The sequence below is a fragment of the Penaeus monodon genome, chromosome 2, assembly GCF_015228065.2.
Source record: "Penaeus monodon isolate SGIC_2016 chromosome 2, NSTDA_Pmon_1, whole genome shotgun sequence".
Taxonomy (NCBI): domain Eukaryota; kingdom Metazoa; phylum Arthropoda; class Malacostraca; order Decapoda; family Penaeidae; genus Penaeus; species Penaeus monodon.
In genome coordinates, this window is record NC_051387.1 from 46,112,666 (window position 1) to 46,132,665 (window position 20,000).

General features: G+C 37.5%; 1 protein-coding gene across 36 annotated transcripts in view; it reads right to left on the reverse strand.

Moving 5' to 3' along the window:
- Positions 1-20,000, reverse strand: part of LOC119582851 — a 37,223-nt gene that overhangs the window by 5,177 nt on the left and 12,046 nt on the right. For 5 of the 36 annotated variants that reach the window (XM_037931528.1, XM_037931524.1, XM_037931447.1 and 2 more), the window contains 25 exons: positions 18,789-18,848; positions 16,739-16,798; positions 14,875-14,934; positions 14,188-14,271; positions 13,662-13,724; positions 12,905-12,982; positions 12,352-12,417; positions 9,449-9,553; positions 9,225-9,281; positions 8,986-9,051; positions 8,366-8,425; positions 8,168-8,236; positions 7,290-7,349; positions 7,105-7,167; positions 6,483-6,536; positions 5,992-6,152; positions 4,763-4,962; positions 4,469-4,591; positions 4,225-4,338; positions 3,713-3,842; positions 2,984-3,231; positions 2,466-2,596; positions 2,167-2,202; positions 837-1,642; positions 367-503 (listed from right to left, as the gene is read on the reverse strand). In XM_037931528.1, the coding sequence (XP_037787456.1) occupies positions 367-503; positions 837-1,642; positions 2,167-2,202; positions 2,466-2,596; positions 2,984-3,231; positions 3,713-3,842; positions 4,225-4,338; positions 4,469-4,591; positions 4,763-4,962; positions 5,992-6,152; positions 6,483-6,536; positions 7,105-7,167; positions 7,290-7,349; positions 8,168-8,236; positions 8,366-8,425; positions 8,986-9,051; positions 9,225-9,281; positions 9,449-9,553; positions 12,352-12,417; positions 12,905-12,982; positions 13,662-13,724; positions 14,188-14,271; positions 14,875-14,934; positions 16,739-16,798; positions 18,789-18,848 (3,091 nt within the window). Of the gene's footprint in view, positions 1-366; positions 504-836; positions 1,643-2,166; positions 2,203-2,465; positions 2,597-2,983; positions 3,232-3,712; positions 3,843-4,224; positions 4,339-4,468; positions 4,592-4,762; positions 4,963-5,991; positions 6,153-6,482; positions 6,537-7,104; positions 7,168-7,289; positions 7,350-8,167; positions 8,237-8,365; positions 8,426-8,985; positions 9,052-9,224; positions 9,282-9,448; positions 9,554-12,351; positions 12,418-12,904; positions 12,983-13,661; positions 13,725-14,187; positions 14,272-14,874; positions 14,935-16,738; positions 16,799-18,788; positions 18,849-19,356; positions 19,441-20,000 lie in introns of all 36 variants that reach the window. The other 31 variants (XM_037931547.1, XM_037931542.1, XM_037931483.1 and 28 more) reach the window with 25 other exon arrangements.

Below are 20,000 nucleotides of genomic sequence, written 5' to 3' on the forward strand. Positions count from 1 at the left end.
ATGTGTGTGTGTGTGTGTGTGTGTGTGTGTGTGTGTGTGTGTGTGTGTGTGTGTGTGTGTGTGTGTGTGTGTGTGTGTGTGTGTGTGTGTGTGTGTGTGAGTGTGTGTGTGTATGTGCATGAATACATGATAACCTAGTCTAACCCAGAGAAGTTTACAGAACAGGTAAGTGTAGAAAAAAAAACATGGATCGCGGAAACAATGGCAGCAAAAGGGAAAGTAAAGAACAGGGAAACATATCATGATAAGAAAATACTAAACACAGGGAAAATATCACGGAAAATAGCAACTGGCAAATATTACTAGGCCAGCCAGGGAAGCACAATAATAAAAGTAGCTTATATCCAAACAAAATAAAGCACCTACTTGCAATAGGTGCAGCAGGAGGTCGTAGTGAGGACGTATCTGTCACTCAGGAGTGTTCCACCGCAGAGTCTCTCAACAGGGCGATCACCTTTGACCTTGTTTTTCACGAGAGGTCGCTCATATTGTATCACGCTGACCTATAGAGATGAAAAAAATCCTTGGTAAGAATCAGGTTGGTGTTCTGTGGCGTGCGAGAAAGCTATTGTCGGTGTGATGGTTTTGGTTTCATAAGCTGGTGAGTATACGGAACACTTGAGACTATAATTAGTGAATAATATTCTTTACAATGCTTTCCATTGTTGGTTTACGATTAACGTACAAAATACAGAGGGTAAACGTCACACACACACACACACACACACACACACACACACACACACACACACACACACACACACACACACACACACACACACACACACACACACACACCGTCCTCTCCACGCACACAGAGGCGAATGACGGCTTACCAGCCACGGGTATTGCTGCCGCTTCCTGTTCGTCTTCCCGTTAAAGGCTCGTGTCATAGGCATGTCTTCCTCTCCATTTTTATTCTTCCTTTGAAGTCTCTTTTCCTTCTTCTCTAGTAATGTGTCCTTCCGTCTGTCCTTCGCGATCTTCTTTTGTTCTCTCTGATTCCCTCCTTCGTTTTCGGATGCATTCGTGTTTCCGATCTTCTTCCTCCTCCTCTTTTGACGTTTGGCGTTCTCCTCGTTCCCTCCGCCTCCATTCTTCCTCCTCCTCTTTTGGCGTTTGGCGTTCTCCTCGTTCCCTCCGCCTCCATTCTTCCTCCTCCTCTTTGGACCGTTGACGTTCTCCTCGATGTCTCCTCCATTCTTTTTCTTTTGGTTCTCGGCGTCTCTGTCTTTGTCTCCTACATTCATTCTCTTCTTCTTCCTTCCCTGTGGTTTCTCGCCGTCCTTCTCCTCTTTGTCTCTTCCGTTCTTTCCCTTGTTTTGGCCCTCGGTGTTGCTGTCTCCTCCCTCCATTTTCTTCATTTTCTTCCTCCTCCTCTTTGGGCCTTCGACGTCATCCTCTCTCTTTTTGCCCTGGTCGTTAGTGCTCCTGTCCTTATTTTCTTCATTCTTTTGCTTCCTCTTCCTCCTTTCGGGGAGTTTACCTTCCTTCTCGACCGTTCTCCTCTCCTTCAGTTTTTCCCTTTCTTCTCTCCTCACGCGGCGCAGAGGCTCCTTGTTTGCCTTCGCTTTATTGGTCTTGTTCTTATTCCTCTTTCTAAAGTACTTTCTTATTTGGTTGGGAAGATTGTGCGCGCACGCTGGAATGTGAGACAAAGGCAAAAGGCTCTGTGGATTAATACATATTGTTGTTGTTTTTTCGTGTCCATCAAAGTGATCTTCTCAAAGACATACTTGTCGATTTCTCATATCCTTCTGTACTGATACAAGGAATTTTCCTCTCGTTTATCTTATATGAAAACCCATAAGAAGTATAGTATTTGTACCTATAGCAATGACGCCAAACCACTTTTTTTAAGGTGAATATTCGTGTACGTTATTATAGATAATGAACATAACTGATTTGTTTTTCCCAGTCAATACAGTCTTAATCACCAACTTTATAGATCTTTGACTTTTCACTTCATGATTTTTTATATCCCTAAGAAGGAAACGAATGAAACACGAAAAACTTACTATATAGGATACATAGACTATAATCACTACCTCTTTACTAAATAGACTTAAAAAAAACACACAAACAACGGGGGAACATGCAAGAAAGTTTAGAATCATATATCTCAATACAATTCCGAAAAAAATCACTCAAGTGTAATTTACTCACTGCACTTCGGCTCGAGTTCGGCGTCAGAATAAATCCCTGGGAAGGAAGAGGGAGGAAGATGCTGTGAGAACGATATCATCACGAGATAAATGTGAAACTTGCAACGACAAATGCAATCAAGAATGGGACTATGAAATGCCACAAACAAATGTAATACAAAAATAAAACCATACAAAAGTGAATTCAGCTATTTACACACATTGCACACAGGCAGCATTAGTGTGTGTTTGCGTGTTATCCTTCCCACGAGTGCGCGTGGAAGAGATAACATGCGCACTGAATATCACTGAACAACCTACATTTCCTCCTGTCCTTCGGCGTGAACTTGATCACGAAGCCCTGGTCTTGCCTTTCGTCATTCGAGTCGAAATACATCAGCACTTCTTTGTATCCTGTGTAGACTTGCGAGGGAGGGTTGTCCGCGCAGAACCTGTGGGGAAGGAGGGGGGCTTGAGGCGGGCAGGGCGAGGCACCGCGAAGAAGAACGCGGGACAAGGAAACACGGATGTTTACAAAAATCAGGATGGGAAATACTAAAACTAAATAGGTAAATAAATGAATGAATGAAAGAATGAATGAATGAATGAATGAATGAATGAATGGATGGATGGATGGTTGGTTGGATGGATGGATGGATGGATGGATGGATGGATGGATGGATGAATTAATTAATTAATTAAATTAAAATTAAGAAATGTGGGTGGGGATCAGCAAAGATACGAATCCAAGAACAGAAAATAAATGAAATTAAACAGAGATCAGAAACATTACGAGTCTATTCACAAATGCGAAAATAAACAGCCGGTGTCACACTCACTCGCGAGAGTTGATCGCCGAGATGGACCCGCACTGGCTGACCCGAACCACATCCTCGCCGGCGCAGATCGTCCGGTTGAAGTCGGGTCCGGTCGGCGGGACGTACGGGGCGAGGGTGGTGGCAGCTGTCCCGTTCCCGAAGTCGCTTTCGTTCAGCGCTTGGCGACGGCTTCGGCTGACGTCGTTGGAGGCGAGGTTGAAGTTTTCGAATTCGAGACGGATGACGCAGTCGTCGTAGTCCTCGTCGCACTGAGGGAGGACGATGTCACAGTGAGAAAATGGGGCGAGTTTGTAAGATTTTGACAATATGTTAATTGTATGTGAAGAAGATCATAATAGTATTAATAGTCCTAGTGCTACTACTTACAGTAACAGTAATGATAATAATAAAATTTACGAGAAGGAAGATGCAAACACTTTATAGTCAGCTGATATCTCATCAACAAGGCAGCGATGCCTCCCCACACTCAGACTGGAGAAACTGGAAAGTGACCCAGGTGACGCAATCGGCTCTTATTCATTGTTTGTTTACTTATAATAATATGTGTTATCGTCTCCTTGGAGAAACAAGTGTTATGTTTTGCAACTGCCAAAAGCACCGTTAGATCAATGCCATAAGATGTACTTCTGTAAGCATTTGTTTCACCTTTGTATCCAATAAGAGCCGATCTCGGTCTGGCAAGGTTAATCACTGTTGATAGCTGTACATAGAAAACAACAGCAACTTTACCCTGAAGACGAAAGGACATCGCATGTGGGGTTTGTACTGAGGATAATCCGGCGACGGTATGATGAGTGGCACACGGAAGGCTCCATAGAACACGCCGCCACAACAGAATTCTTCCTTTATTTGAACCGCCCTGAAAGAAAGGAGAAGGGAAGAAATAAGACGGAGAAGGAAATTTATGAGAATGAAATTATCTATAATTGAAAGAAATAGACTGTTTCTCATCTTAATGCTAAAGAGAAGCGATTTGTGAATCCTTCCCTCGATTTAGGTGCACGTGTAAGAGTGAAAAAGAATGAGAGAGGGGTAATAAGAGAGAAAGAGAGAGAGTGAGAGATAGGGATAGAGATAGAGAGAGAGAGAGAGAGAGAGAGAGAGAGAGAGAGAGAGAGAGAGAGAGAGAGAGAGAGAGAGAGAGAGAGTGCGTATGTGTGTACATTCTCAAAATACATTTTCTATATAGTGCTGGTATCAGACATCGCACTCACAAGCCCATACTGCATAATTTTACGTACTGAATGTCTGGAACAATATTTGGATCTCCGTTGGTCACAATATAGCCAAACATCTGGTCGCCAAATGAGTGGATGCTCACATTTTTGTCCAGGTAACAATATCTATTGATGACGCTGGGGAGAGCAGAAAACTTAATTACAACTTTTTCACTGTATATACTGTGTATATATTCTAATATACATGCGGCTTCCTGATTTATATATAAAACCAAAAGCGTTGCACATACTCATTGTCAATACTCACGTGTTGTTATAATGGTCTATAATTTCCAAATAGGGGGGCTCAGCATTCGCCTGGTTGTCCAAATCGCACGGGTATAGTTCGCCTGTCAGCTTATTAGTGAACTGGATTTTCATCAGGATCACCCTATAGGAGACGTAATTGTTCAGTCGGGTGATGACCGTGAGTGAAGAGTATAATGTAAACACAGTAAACCACCATGAGTGGTTTAAAGGAGTTATAGTTATAGTGAAGGAAAGGTATAGTGAAGGATTAACTGACGATTGGAAGATAATCCTGGCATAGTGCATCACTCACTCCATGGTGTAGAGACACTCTGTGTTGTTGCTTGTGGACGTTTTGTTCTGCCTGTCCAGTGCCGAAACGAAAGTGGTGGTGTCTGTTCCCTCTTCGTTCACTTCTGCTCTGCCCATTACGGTTTCTTGTCGAACACCACTCAACGCTGCTAACGACGCCATGGAGCTGAAGGTTTCTGTAACTGTGCCTGAAGAGCGCACCTGAAGAAGAATTGCAGTATGAAAAAAGGACAAAAGCAACGTCATAGAACAGTGCTCTGCCTCACCAAAGCCTGTGCAGACTATCGATGGACGCTGTTGCATTCGCAGCCTTTTGCTATGTTTTACAGTATTCGCGTTCGTTCTCCCATTATAAATTTATTTTTGGGAATATGTGAATATTTAATCTAATTTGCGTGTGGGAAGGATGAGCAGAGAACGATTAAGCGAAGCGGCAACCCTGCCCCTCCAGCCCCTCGCGGGCCCCAGATTTCTCCGTCATTTTCGTTATTAAATTCTCTGTGGCCGAACTCTTACAACATGTTCAAAAACAATTGGAAAAAGTATGTAGAAATCAGATGTCTATGACTAATACTGAACAACCCAAATATTCAAGTCAGTTATTGCATTTAGAAATTACGAGCGGAAAACGAGGAATTTCCACGGAACAAATCCAACGGCAGGCACTTCTACCTTTCGCCTCCCCTCTCCCATTTCCTTTCCCTCCTTGGGATTCCAGACATGAGATGCCCATCCTTGCGAACGGACAGACAGACAGATGAAACAGAAGCAGAATTATAATAAGGCAATATAGTACCGGTATTTGAATTATGGAAGAAGGCCTGAATTCGAATATTCGAAATTCGCACGAAAATTAAAATAAATAAATAATCGAAACACTACGCATTTGAAAAATATAAATTTGTTACAACTTTAGCACGGACTCTGTCGCAGAGGCTCAAATCTGAGACATGAAAACTGAAATCCCAGACCACCAAAGATGGGAGGAGCGTCCCAGAATAGACAATGCCCACTGTAGGTTTCAGACAACTGTAAAACGTTTTTTCTTCCCCGAAAATTATGGCTGAGAATAATATGTTAACACTATTATGGCTCTGCAAAACTAGACTGATTAAATCAGACAATTTTATGTGAACCATAAAACTAAATGAACAAAATGCAACAACACTTCCTATTAAACTGCATACTTATTGCAGTGCAGTAAGTATAATATAAAAATGGTATACTAACCTGCAGGACAAACACGAACGTAAAGGTCTTCTCTTTTGTCATCTTTAGAATGATTTCCACTCCAAAGGATATTGTAATGGTAGAGGAGTCGCTTGTCCCAATGGTGAAATATGTTGAGACAGACCCAGTGAAACCGGACGTGTTGAACTGGGCTGTGGTCACTGTGGGAAGAGGCTCATTCAGTCTCCATGTCATGCATTGTCTGAGTTTATTTCTTTAGCTTTTAACATAAGGATTTTCCTCTAATAGTACGTAATTACTTTTTTATATTTTTTAATACTAATATATTGTAAATACTTCGCCTGCAGTGTTAGGCACACACTACGTGCGTGCGTGCGTGTGTGTGTGTGTGTGTGTGTGTGTGTGTGTGTGTGTGTGTGTGTGTGTGTGTGTGTGTGTGTGTGTGTGTGTGTGTGTGTGTGTGTGTGTGTGTGATATTATATTCTGCAGTAGCAGCCTAACTATCAACTCGATGCCTTGGAAATCCTTACCTTCTACTGGGGCGTCCGTTACAGGTTCCGGTGCGGGTGCTTCTGTCACTGGTTCTGTAGAAGGTATGGCTGTTATAGAACGATTTTATATATGATTTCCTGGCAATAACGAGCACTAAAGATTTGTCTAAAGAGTGCTCTGCATACTCATTCAGATATCAGAACTGCAATAAAAGGTAAACATGAAAAGGAATTCATAATGAAAATTGATTATGTGAGTGAAAACGGACAATCCCATAAAATCACCAGTTCCGGGAAGCAATTATATATACTAAATAATAATAACTTGCATATTGCCTCGAAATAATATGTTATATAAATATTCAGTGAAGGCCTATCATATGTCAAATGCCACACTTATTCTTTACGTTTTGTGATTTATATGTACACAAGTTAACATTAGTGGTAGCACCGCGACCGTAATCTAGTTACATTTCATGTAAAAAATAGTATGATAATGTAGTTAGAAAACAATTCATAATGAAAATGCAAAACAACTGCATATTTGGTACTGTGTTATATGCAACTGAAGTGCCTCACTTAATGTTTTCTATCAGATATTTGATATACCTCAAATGCGTCATGAATGGTTTAGGAATCTGAAAGCATGTTTAACATTTACCTGGAGCTTTTGTAGTTTCTGGTGCAGGTACCGGTGCTGCAGTAACTGGTGAGTCCGTTTGCTCTGTGGATGTTGTGATCGTTACTACTCTTATTTAAATATTATCTTTACGACACTTCAGGTTTGAAAGGGACTGTTGCTCTAGATGTGAGCTAGAAGACAATAAAATAAAGGGTAATCTTTACCTTTAGCTTTTGTGGTAGTTTCTGGTGCAGGCGCTGCTGTTGCTGGGGCATCTGTTTGCTCTGTAACAGATAATACTGTTGTAAAATGTATAAATTCTAACATCAAATCTGATGAATAAAGAAGAACCTGACAATTTACTCACAACTGTAGGCGGAGTAGTTTATATATATTTTGCTTATGTAGAAATACCAGATTTGTAAGTATATGCTATCATTCTTAGATAATTTTGGCTTATGACTAGTACTGAAAATATATAATCGTTCCAAAAGAAAACATTATTATAATTCACGTCTACATAATAATCTCGTCCAAAATGTAAGCTTATAGTCAATTGAAAGAAACGCAGATCCAAACCGAATATACTTGGTACGCAGAACAGTAAACTCAATTTTGTTATAAAGCTACATGAATAACGAATATCTCAGATTCATAAATTGTTCGATTTACAGTCCAGTTTCATAATCCTTCTTAATTCAGGATACGGATTACAGCTTAACTACGGTCATTAGGGGAGGAAGAAATATGATCCAACTCTTTTCTCAAAAAAAAAAAAAAAAAAAATGGTTATTGTAACTCTTCTAAAATCAGATAAGAGAAAATGGGGTAGTTACAAAAAAAATCAGAGATTACATAGTTGTGTGATTTTACACTACAAAAACAGCATAGCATACCTCAAAAGTATATCAGGAATCAAAAATCATTTAAACCCTTTACCTTCATATTTTGTGGTAGTTTCCGTATCTGGTGTTGAAGTTGTGATGGTTTTTACTTCAGTTGTAAAATATCTTCAGAACATATAGAACATATGTTTTAACAGAAGGTCGCTGATGAAAAGAGCTATAGGATAACCTAATGTAAAATAAAGTGAAATATTTACCTTCCTTAGCCTTTGTGGTAGTTTCTGGTGCAGGTACCGGTGCTGCAGTTACTGGTGCTTCTGTTTGTTCTGCGGATGTGATAGTTACTACTGTTGTAAAAGTATGATATATAATAGACACAGCGTCGTGTTTAAAAGTACTAATGCTGTCGTTTAGAGCAGAATGTTACCTAATGTTAAATTAGATAAAATCCTTACCTTTAGCTTTTGTGGTTGTTTCCGGTGCAGGTGCCGCTGTTACTGGAGCTTCTGTTTGCTCTGTAATAGAGATGTTAAAGTGAGAATAAGTTGATAAAATGTTAAACAAGATCAGTTAAATGTTAATGGAGACACCATTATGAGGACACGGCATATAACTCGTCAGTGTAGAACTTACAAATTCGTTAACCTTCACAATTTTCTCAGATTCAAGGAAACATACTATCTATTGTATTTATTTTTTTCATTCTATTTATTAAACCGTTGACATCGGGATTGCATGAATATTTACATTGGTCATTCTAGTTTCACCCAGGCGTTAATTACTAGGCCTACCTTGTCTTACCTACTTACCCCCCCCCACACACACACACCGCTATCTTATTCTATGCACGCTGGTCAGACAGTGCTACCTAATTAGCGTGTAGTTACAGCATAGCATCCGGTATACTAGGACATGACCAAAGTTAACCTGAATTAAAGGCTGCAACTTAGTAATACTGCCTAATATTAAGTACCTCCTTTACTGCGCCTTTACGTGAATCTTCCATGCATTTAACAAATCTCTAATGTTCTATAAAACAATTGGGAATGTATTCATGTATACTCTTTATTATTACCTTGGGCTTTTGTGGTAGTCTCAGGCGCAGGTACAGGTGCTGCAGTTACTGGTGGCTCCGTTTGTTCTGGGGAAGTTGTTGTAATGGTTACTACCATTTTAAAAATGTCACATCAGGTAGATAGCATCTTGTTTTAAGAGGACTATTGCCGTCGAAAACTGGGCATAGCGTCATGTTTGAAACTACTGATGTCCATGAGAGCGAAAACATATTTAATATCAATAAGGTTGAATCCTTACCTTTAGCCTTTGTGGTAGTTTCCGGTGCTGGCGCTGCTGTTGGAGCTTCCGTTTGTTCTGCAGATGTAATTGTTACTATTGCTGTAAAATTGTCATTTCTAATACACATAGCGTCAGTTTTTAAAAGGACTCTTGTTAAGAGCTAGACATTGCGTCATGTCTGAAACTACTGATGTACATAAGAGCTAAAACATACCTAATATAAAATAAGATGGAATCTTTACCTTTAGCTTTTGTGGTAGTTTCTGGTGCAGGAGCTGCAGTTATCGGAGCTGCAGTTACCGGAGCTGCAGTTACCGGAGCTGCAGTTACCGGAGCTTCTGTTTGCTCTGTAACATACAATACTCTTGTAAAAATAAGGAGATAATAAGAAATCATTCAAATGAAAATGAAAATGATAATTTACTCGTATTATCTGAAGTTTATATAACTGTCCGCAACACAGGTAGTGTAGCTTGTCTTAAACAAGCAATTTGCCAATGAAGATCTACTAGATATGTGTACATGTGAACAGGCAGTATGGTTTCAAATATACACGTTCTTTTATTGACTAGTTTATCATTTTCCTTCTTTTATTAATTTCTTTCCCATTACCTTCGTGTATTTCTGTTTTAAATTTTCAGCTTTCGTGGTATTTTCTGTGTCTGGCGCAAGTGCTGCTGTTGCTGGGAATTTCGTTTGTTCTATGAGTGTTGTTGCAATAACTGATACGGTTATTAGGAACTGTCCTGTGTCTGTAGTTAACATAAGTATCTAAGTTATGACGTTAAACATACTGTAGTGCATATCGTGTTTGTTTATATCGTGAAATACAATTCATGTTCATTGCCACATAGTGTCTCGACAGTATTTTAGAAATATAAAATGGTATAAAAAATTGTTTTTGTGGTAGTTTCTATTGCAGTTGTAGGTCCTGCTGCTACTGTTGATTGCGTTTGTTCTGTGAATGCTGTGGTGCTCACTATTATTACAGGAAATGTTATATATAGTGAATATCATGTTGTGATTAAAGTTGTTGCTATAAATTAGAGCTAAAAGATACCTAATCTTAAATAAAATGCAACCCAGTGAATGTTGGTGAGGTGGTCACTATTGTTACAGAAAATATCATCTTTAGTGGACATACATTATGATTAAAGCGGTTGCTGTGAATTAAAGGTAAAGGGTACCTAATTTCATATAAAATGAAATCTTTACTTTTAGCCTTTGTGGTAGAGGATGATATTGTAAACAGTGAAAATAAGATTGTAAGATTAAAACCGATATATAATGATACTAAAAAATTACCTGAATTTGATATAACCGTGTATATAGAGAGCATGTAGATTAGCCTAATCAGCAATCCGTAACGAATGGCAGATATATGAACAGTTGAATGTTAATAAAAATGGTGGCAGCATATGTGCATTGGTGATACGTTACTCACAGTTGAGTGCGGTTTAGGTTTATTTTATTCATTTATTATTTTTTATTTATTGATATTTTAAAATCCGGGGGCACACGTGCTTTGCTAGTTGACAGGGCTGTCTGCAACACAACAAACAACTAGAAGTCACACGCATCTTTACCTTTAGCTTTCGTGGTAATTTCTGTGTCTGGCGCCTGCGTTGTAGGTGCTGCCGTTACAGGCGATTCCGTTTGCTTTGTAGTTACTGTTATGATAGGTAATGTTATTGTAGAAAATGTGAAACATGGTTTGTATGGTGAATAAAGTTTGTATATTTGTTTTATAGGTTATATTATGATGGCATTATTAACGCAGACATATTTTACAAGACAGTTCATACACATTTCTAGATCGGAGTTTTAAATGAGAACAGTTCATTTCAGTTCTGATCGGCATGGTGTAGTTGCTAAGTAACTACAATTCATTCAGTTAAGTCACTGTAAACACAAAAATGAATATTTTGGCCTAAAAGAAAGTTAACGATATTATGCTTCTAAATTACATTGATTCAATGATAATCTGTCAGTGCGAGTAGCCTGTTGCTTTCTTTAAATCTGAAAATAATACCGAGAGTTGGAACAAGTGTATATGTAGAATAACTACTTACATAATAATGTGTATATAATTTATATATATATATATATATATATATATATATATATATATATATATATTGTGTGTGTGTTTTTTTCTTTTAGCAAGATAGGAGACAAATATCTAAACAATCTAAGATTTGCAGATGATATTGTTCTCTTCAGTGAATCTGCAAATGAAATGCAGCAACTAATAAATGATCTGAATAGAGAAAGTCTGAAAATCGGACTTCGGATGAACAAGAAAAAGACTAAGATCATGTTCAACAGTAGAGTTCAGTTCGAACAGATACAAGTACAAGGCGAAGTGCTAGAGGTAGTGCACAAGTATATATACCTAGGACAACTCATACAGACAAACACATCTAGCGAAGAGGAAATTAAGCGACGCATCAGTCTAGGCTGGAGCACCTTTGGCAGACACTGTAGCATACTAAGAGGCTCTTTGCCATTATGTTTAAAAAGAAAAGTCTTTAACCAATGTGTCCTACCAGTTATGACCTATGGATCAGAAACATGGACTACAACCAAATTACTGGAGAAGAAACTAATAAGTGCCCAAAGAGGGATGGAGAGACTGATGTTGGGAATTAGCCTAAGAGATAGGATGAGGGCGACGTGGATCAGGGAACAGACAAAAATAGAAGATATACTTGCGAGCATCAAAAAGAAAAAAATGGCAATGGGCAGGTCATATACATCGGAGACAGGATAACAGATCGACAAAGAATGTAACAGACTGGGTTGTAGATAATATAAAGAGACCAAGGGCCAGACCAGTGACAAGATGGCGTGACGAAATAACGAAATTTGGGGGCCGAGACTGGAAACAAAAAACACAAGACAGACAAGGTTGGAAAAGATTGGGAGAGGCCTACGTCCTGCAGTGGACTGACCCAGGCTGATGATGATGATAATGATGATATATATATTGTGATGGTTACTCTTGTAAAGATATCGTCTCCAGTAGACGTGTGTGTGTGTTCCCCTTCACTATGCACATGCATGTGTGTTATAATGATTACTGCTGTTAAAAATATCATCCCCGGTAGACATACCTTAGGTAAAATAAACAGAAAAGGCTTACCTTGAGCTTTTGTGGTAGTTTCTGTATCTGGCGCTGGTGCTGGTGTTGCCGGCGCTTCCGTTTGCTCTGTAACAGATAATGCATTTGTGAAAGTGATAATACCTTAATGAAATCACAGTTGAAACGAAATCAGTTGAAGATAATTTACAGACATGATACTGAAAAATTACCCATTTTAGAAGAAAAGAAAATCTATGATTAGAGTAGATTTCCATTAACTTTGAGAACTCGTCATTGTCTAACTCCCAAATTCGTTGGATTTCGTAAACCTCTTTGATTCAGAGAAGAAATTCATCTTAAATAACCATGCCTGCTGAATGACGTAGTTGCCAGGTACGGTAACTCTTTGAGGTTGATATGGGTGGTGCCAGCAGACGTGTGCTAGTGATATTGTTCACACCCGGTTTGTGGTGGTTAGTGTTTATTTTATGTAATTTAGTTGTAAATTCTATTTTTCATTTTTATTTACCTTATGCAATTATTTAAAGTCTGGTGCGTGCTCACATCGATTGGTGATACTGTTGTATGCAGCATAACAAACTTTTACCTTTACCTTTCATGGTAGTTTGTGTGTCTGGCGCCGGCGTTGTAGGTGCTGCCGTTACAGGCGCTTCCGTTTGTTTTGTAGTTACTGTCATGATAGGTAATAATAATGTAGAGAATATGAAACATGGTTCATATAGTGTGTAAAGCCACAATTAGCGAAGATAATTGTCGAGGATATACTTGCAATAACAGGTATATGTGTAAATTACATTTACAACTATAATGGCTAAGAGGTTATAACTCCCGCAAGCATATTGAAGTTGATATTTAGACTAATCCAAAGTTGTGTATAGTGAATAGACGTGAACCTGTGTGTGCAACGAGTATGAATGCAATAAAAAGAAAAAGGCTTATACAGCCACGTGAGTATGAAAGTGAATAAAGTTTCACGTAAAACAATACATGACATAGAGAAAAAGAAGAAAAAGAGAGCAATTAAGCTTTCTAATTATTAATGTGTTCATAAATGGTGATTAAGTAAATAGTCGCTGTGATATTTATTAATTTTTGAATGATGCTTTCTGCAGTAACGTCTATAACTATATACTGAGAATGCAATACCATACAGTGCACCCAAATCTTATTTACTACTATTAGATTTTCCTGTATACGACGCAGGTGCTGTTCTTACTCAAGATTCTGTTTGTTCTTTAAGTGTCATTGTAATGTTTAATACTGATATGTATACCCTTATGTATAAGAAGCTGGCTGCTGTAGGTGTGAGCTAAAGTATAATACAGTAATATAAACAAGAAAAGGCTTACTTTGAGCTTTTGTGGTAGTTTCTGTATCTGGCGCTGGAGCTGCTGTTGGAGCTTTCGTTTCCTCTGTAAGAGGGAAGCCTGTGAGCATAAGCTTATAAATTTAGACCTGGACAGTAGAATCTTTAAAGGTAAAAACAGATCAGTCAGTATTGATATAAAGATATATTTTTAAAAAATACTCAAATAGATATAGCCTTATATTGATGGCCACAGTAGGAGTAGAGTAAACCATAAAGTAAACCATCATCGTAGACTAAATATGTGAAGTTCCATAATTCTCTTTCATTCAAGGAAGAATTAACTCCAAATAACCGTATCTAATGAATCACACAGTTAGGAAACCAAAAAGATCGAAAGATAGATTAAATGGTGCCAGTAAACGTGTTTTTAGACCATTTATTAAGGTTTATTTTTATTGTCATCTATATTATCATTAGTTTATTTATACTTTGGTGCGCGTGTGCAGTCCTTGTTGTTACTGTTGTAGGCAACACAACACATTGCTTGAAGCCATATACACCTTTACCTTTAGCTTTCGTGGTAGTTTCTGCGTCTGGCGCCTGCGTTGTAGGTGCTGCCGTTACAGGCGATTCCGTTTGTTTTGCAGTTACTGTTGTGATAGGTAACAGAGTAACAAAAATGTAACGTTTTCTGCGGGGTCTGTGGTTTTATGTTAAAGACTGCAGTAAACCAAAAGTGTAAACACATGTTCTTAAAACCCCAGCAAGTGCTAATGATTTCAATAGAAATCGTGTAGTAATGGTGTATATCTGTGTGCGTGTGTATCTAGCGATATTCTAATATGCTCTGAAATAATGAGCCTTTCTGTCGGAAATCAAGTTTGTGAGACTGATGGTCAAATATTTCCCAAACACAGAAAACTGCAAGAAAAACTGCGCCGCATTCCTATCAACTGACCTTGACCCAACCTAGCCTAATCTAACCTAGCATATTCAACTTTGCGTGATCAAGCCTACGTTAGCTTTCCGAGGCCTATGAAAAAAAAACGTTTGTGGACTGAAAAACAGTTTCTACATTCACAATCTGCGAACATTTTAATTATTTATTTCCGATAGATAATTTTGTAAATTATATAATTTCGCCTGAAAATCTACTTGGCAACAGTAGTTTCATTTGTAGGTTCCAAATGGGCAATGAAACAAGCAATAACTAATGATACCTAGGACAAAATAAATACAGCTTTTATGTTTACCTTTTGTGGTGGTTTCTGTATCAGGCGCAGGTGCTGCTGTTGCTGGAGCCTCCGTTTGCTCTGCAATAGTTAATATTATTGTAAAATTGAAAGAACGTATTTCCAGTTAGCCCCAAGAGGAAAGTCTACAGCAGTAAAGCGAGGCCAGTTAAAGCTGCTTAGTAAATATGATAGAAATTTAACTGTATTAGAAATAAATTGATGTTGATGACCATAGTGAGTGTCGCTTAAATTCCTCAGCTAAATCGTCACTGTAGAACTACCTAATTCTTCAACTTCCATAAATCTCTTTTGATTCAACAAAGAAATTAATTCAAAATGAGCGTATCGAATGAATAACAGTTTGTGGGCTCGGGTGTAGTCGAATATTAAAATGAATGGCGGCGGCAGACCTGTGCTTGTGCTAGATTTAACACAGTTTATTGTGGTTAACGTTTGTCCTTTTTTATAAACATTGTTTTTATTTTTTTCATCTTTATTTATTGTTGGTGCACGCGTGCATTGCTTGTTGACATTATTATATGCAACACAACATACACCTAGAAGTCACACGCATCTTTACCTTTAGCTTTCGTGGTAGTTTCTGTGTCTGGCGCCTGCGTTGTAGGTGCTGCCGTTACAGGCGATTCCGTTTGTTTTGCAGTTACTGTTGTGATAGGTAACAGAGTAACAAAAATGTAACATTTTCTGTGGGGTCTGTGGTTTTATGTTAAAGACTGCAATAAACCGAAAATGTAAAATACATGTTCTTTGAAGACTTTAGATAATGCTTAAAACCTCAGCAAGTGCTGATGATTTCAATAGAAATCGTGCAGTAATTGTGTATATCTGTGTATATATATATAAATATATGTATATATGCGTGTGTGTGTGTGTGTGGATAGATATAGATATATATGCGTAAATGTACATGTGTGTGTGTGTGTGTGTGTGTGTGTGTGTGTGCATATATATAAACATATATATATATATATATATATATATATATATATATATATATATATATATATATATATATATATATAAATACATATATATATGGGCGCGCGTGTGTGTGTGTGTGTGTGTGTGTGTGTGTATATATATATGTGTGTTTGCGTGCGTGTGTGTGTTTGTGTATGTAAATATGCATGAATATATGTAGATCTTATACGCATATGTACAGAATAAACTGTATAAATGTGATTCACTGTTAATGTTGTCTACTGGAAATGTTACATATTTTGTGGTGCATCCAAACTCTATATATGAGCTTTAAGTAGTAAGAATCTGTACCTTCTGCTTCTGTGGTAGTTTTTGTATCAGGAGCAGGTGCTGGTGTTGTTGGAGCTTCCGTTGGTTCTGTGGATGTTGTCGTGGTGTTTATTACGGTTGTAAAAATGTTGTTATTCAGTAGACATAGACGTAAGTTGTAGGTTACTGTTGTTATGAATGAGATTTTTTTTAATATGCTCTGAAATAATGGGGCCTTTCTGTCGGAAATCAAGTTTGTGAGATTGATGATGGTCAAATATTTCCCAAACACAGAAAACTGCAAGAAAAACTGCGCCGCATTCCTATCAACTGACCTTGACCCAACCTAGCCTAATCTAACCTAGCATATTCAACTTTGCGTGACTAAGCCTACGTTAGATTTCCGAGGCCTATGAAAAGAACGTTTGTGGACTGAAAAACACAGCTTCTACAATCACAATCTGCCAACATTTTAATTATTTCTTTCCGATAGATAATTTTGTGAATGATCTAATATTCAACTGAAAATCTACTTGGCAACAGTAGTTTCATATGTAGGTTCCAAACGGGCAATGAAACAAGCAATAACTAATGATACCTAGGATAAAATAAATACAACTTTTATATTTACCTTTTGTGGTGGTTTCTGTATCAGGCGCAGGTGCTGCTGTTGCTGGAGCCTCCGTTTGCTCTGCAATAGTTAATATTATTGTAAAATTGAAAAAATGTATTTCCAGTTAGCCCCAAGAGGAAACTCTACAACAGTAAAGCGAGGCCAGTTAAATCTGCTAAGTAAATATGATGATAGAAAGTTAACTGTTAGAAATAAATTGATGTTGATCACCATAGTGAGTGTCGCTTAAATTCCTCAGCTAAATCGTCACTGTAGAACTACCTAATTCTTCAACTTCCATAAATCTCTTTTGATTCAACAAAGAAATTAATTCAAAAGTAGTGTATCGAATGAATAAGTTTGTGGGTTCGGGCGTAGTCGAATATTAAAATGAATGGCGGCGGCAGACCTGTGCTTGTGCTAGTTTTAACACAGTTTATTGTGATTAGTGTTTATCCTTTTTTATAGACATTGTTTTTATTTATTTTTTATTTTCATCTTTATTTATTGTTGGTGCACGCGTGCATTGCTTTTTGACATTATCATATGCAACACAACAAACACCTAGAAGTCACACGCATCTTTACCTTTAGCTTTCGTGGTAGTTTCTGTGTCTGGCGCCTGCGTTGCAGGTGCTGCCGTTACAGGCGATTCCGTTTGTTTTGCAGTTACTGTTGTGATAGGTAACAGAGTAACAAAAATGTAACATTTTCTGTGGGTCTGTAGGTTTATGTTAAAGACTGCAGTAAACCGAAAATGTAAAACACATGTTCTTTGGAGACTTTAGATAATGCTTAAAACCTCAGCAAGTGCTGATGATTTCAATAGAAATCGTGCAGTAATTGTGTATATCTGTGTATATATAAATATATATATATATATATATATATATATATATATATATATATATATATATATATATATATATATGCGTGTGTGTGTGGATATAGATATATATGCGTATATGTACATGTGTGTGTGTGTGTGTGTGTGTGTGTGTGTGTGTGTGTGTGTGTGTGTGTGTGTGTGTGTGTGTGTGTGCATATATATATATACAAACATATATATAAACATATATATATATATATAAACCAATATATATATATATATATATATATATATATATATATATATATATATATATATATATATATATATATATATGTATGTTACATATATATGTGCGTGTATACATATATGTATGTGTGTGTATGTATATATATATATATAGCGCGCGCGCGCGCGTGTGTGTGTGTGTGTGTGTGTGTGTGTGTGCATGTGTGTATATATATGTGTGTTTGCGTGCGTGTGTGTGTTTGTGTATGTAAATATGCATGAATATATGTAGATCTTATACGCATATGTACAGAATAGACTGTATAAATGTGATTCACTGTTAATGTTGTCTACTGGAAATGTTACATATTTTGTGGTGCATCCAAACTCTATATATGAGCTTTAAGTAGTAAGAATCTGTACCTTCTGCTTCTGTGGTAGTTTTTGTATCAGGAGCAGGTGCTGGTGTTGTTGGAGCTTCCGTTGGTTCTGTGGATGTTGTCGTGGTGTTTATTACGGTTGTAAAAATGTTGTTATTCAGTAGACATAGACGTAAGTTGTAGGTTACTGTTGTTATGAATGAGATTTTTTTTAATATGCTCTGAAATAATGGGGCCTTTCTGTCGGAAATCAAGTTTGTGAGATTGATGATGGTCAAATATTTCCCAAACACAGAAAACTGCAAGAAAAACTGCGCCGCATTCCTATCAACTGACCTTGACCCAACCTAGCCTAATCTAACCTAGCATATTCAACTTTGCGTGACCAAGCCTACGTTAGCTTTCCGAGGCCTATGAAAAGAACGTTTGTGGACTGAAAAACACAGTTTCTACAATCACAATCTGCCAACATTTTAATTATTTATTTCCGATAGATAATTTTGTGATTTATCTAATATTCACCTGAAAATCTATTCGGCAACAGTAGCTTCATTTGTAGGTTTCAAATGGGCAATGAAACAAGCAATAACTAATGATACCTAGGACAAAATAAATACAACTTTTATATTTACCTTTTGTGGTGGTTTCTGTATCAGGCGCTGGTGCTGCTGTTGCTGGAGCCTCCGTTTGCTCTGCAATAGTTAATATTATTGTAAAATTGAAAGAATGTATTTCCAGTTAGTCCCAAGAGGAGAGTCTAGAACAGTAAAGCGAGGTCTGTTAAGTCTGCTAAGTAAATATGATAGAAAGTTAACTGTATTAGAAATAAATTGATGTTGATGACCATAGTGAGTGTCGCTTAAATTCCTCCGCTAAATCGTCACTGTAGAACTACTTAAGTCTTTAACTTCCATAAATCTCTTTTGATTCAACAAAGAAATTAATTCAAAATGAGTGTATCGAATGAATAAGTTTGTGGGTTCGGGTGTAGTCAAATATTAAAATGAATGGCGGCGGCAGACCGTGCTTGTGCTAGTTTTAACACAGTTTATTGTGAATTAGCGTTTATCCTTTTTTATAGACATTGTTTTTATTTATTTTTTATTTTCATCTTTATTTATTGTTGGTGCACGCGTGCATTGCTTGTTGACATTATTATATGCAACACAACAGACACCTAGAAGTCACACGCATCTTTACCTTTAGCTTTCGTGGTAGTTTCTGTGTCTGGCGCCTGCGTTGCAGGTGCTGCCGTTACAGGCGATTCCGTTTGTTTTGCAGTTACTGTTGTGATAGGTAACAGAGTAACAAAAATGTGAAACATGGTTTTCGAAGAGCTTTATGGATAAGACTCCAGAGCCAGAGGATATCATACAATAAGTTGTTATATGTTTCATGATGATAACTGCTAAGCAAGTTATGGCGGTTAATGTGCAATTTCAATGAGATGAAATGTTGACTCAGTGCTCTAAATTTTGTCCCTTAGTTAGCTACCATTCACTCATTCTAATCTTTCTAGAATTTTACGAATCTAAAGTTGCGTAGATTGAATGTTGTAATCTTGAATATGTTTATGTGATACATTTAATACAGCTATTTTTAATATATACTAGACTGTTAAAAGGGAAACAGCCACAACAAGGAATATATATTTTCATTTCATATGGTGGCTGTTTTCCTTTTCACCTTTGTGAACACGTTACGTGTTTGTATTTCCGTTCATAGTAGATAGTATTACAGTACTATTTTTTTATGGCTACATTTTGCACTAAAACAGTAACCTTAAGTTTTAAGCCATGAGGATCTTTGCCTTTAGCCTTTGTGATAATTGATAAAAAAGAATG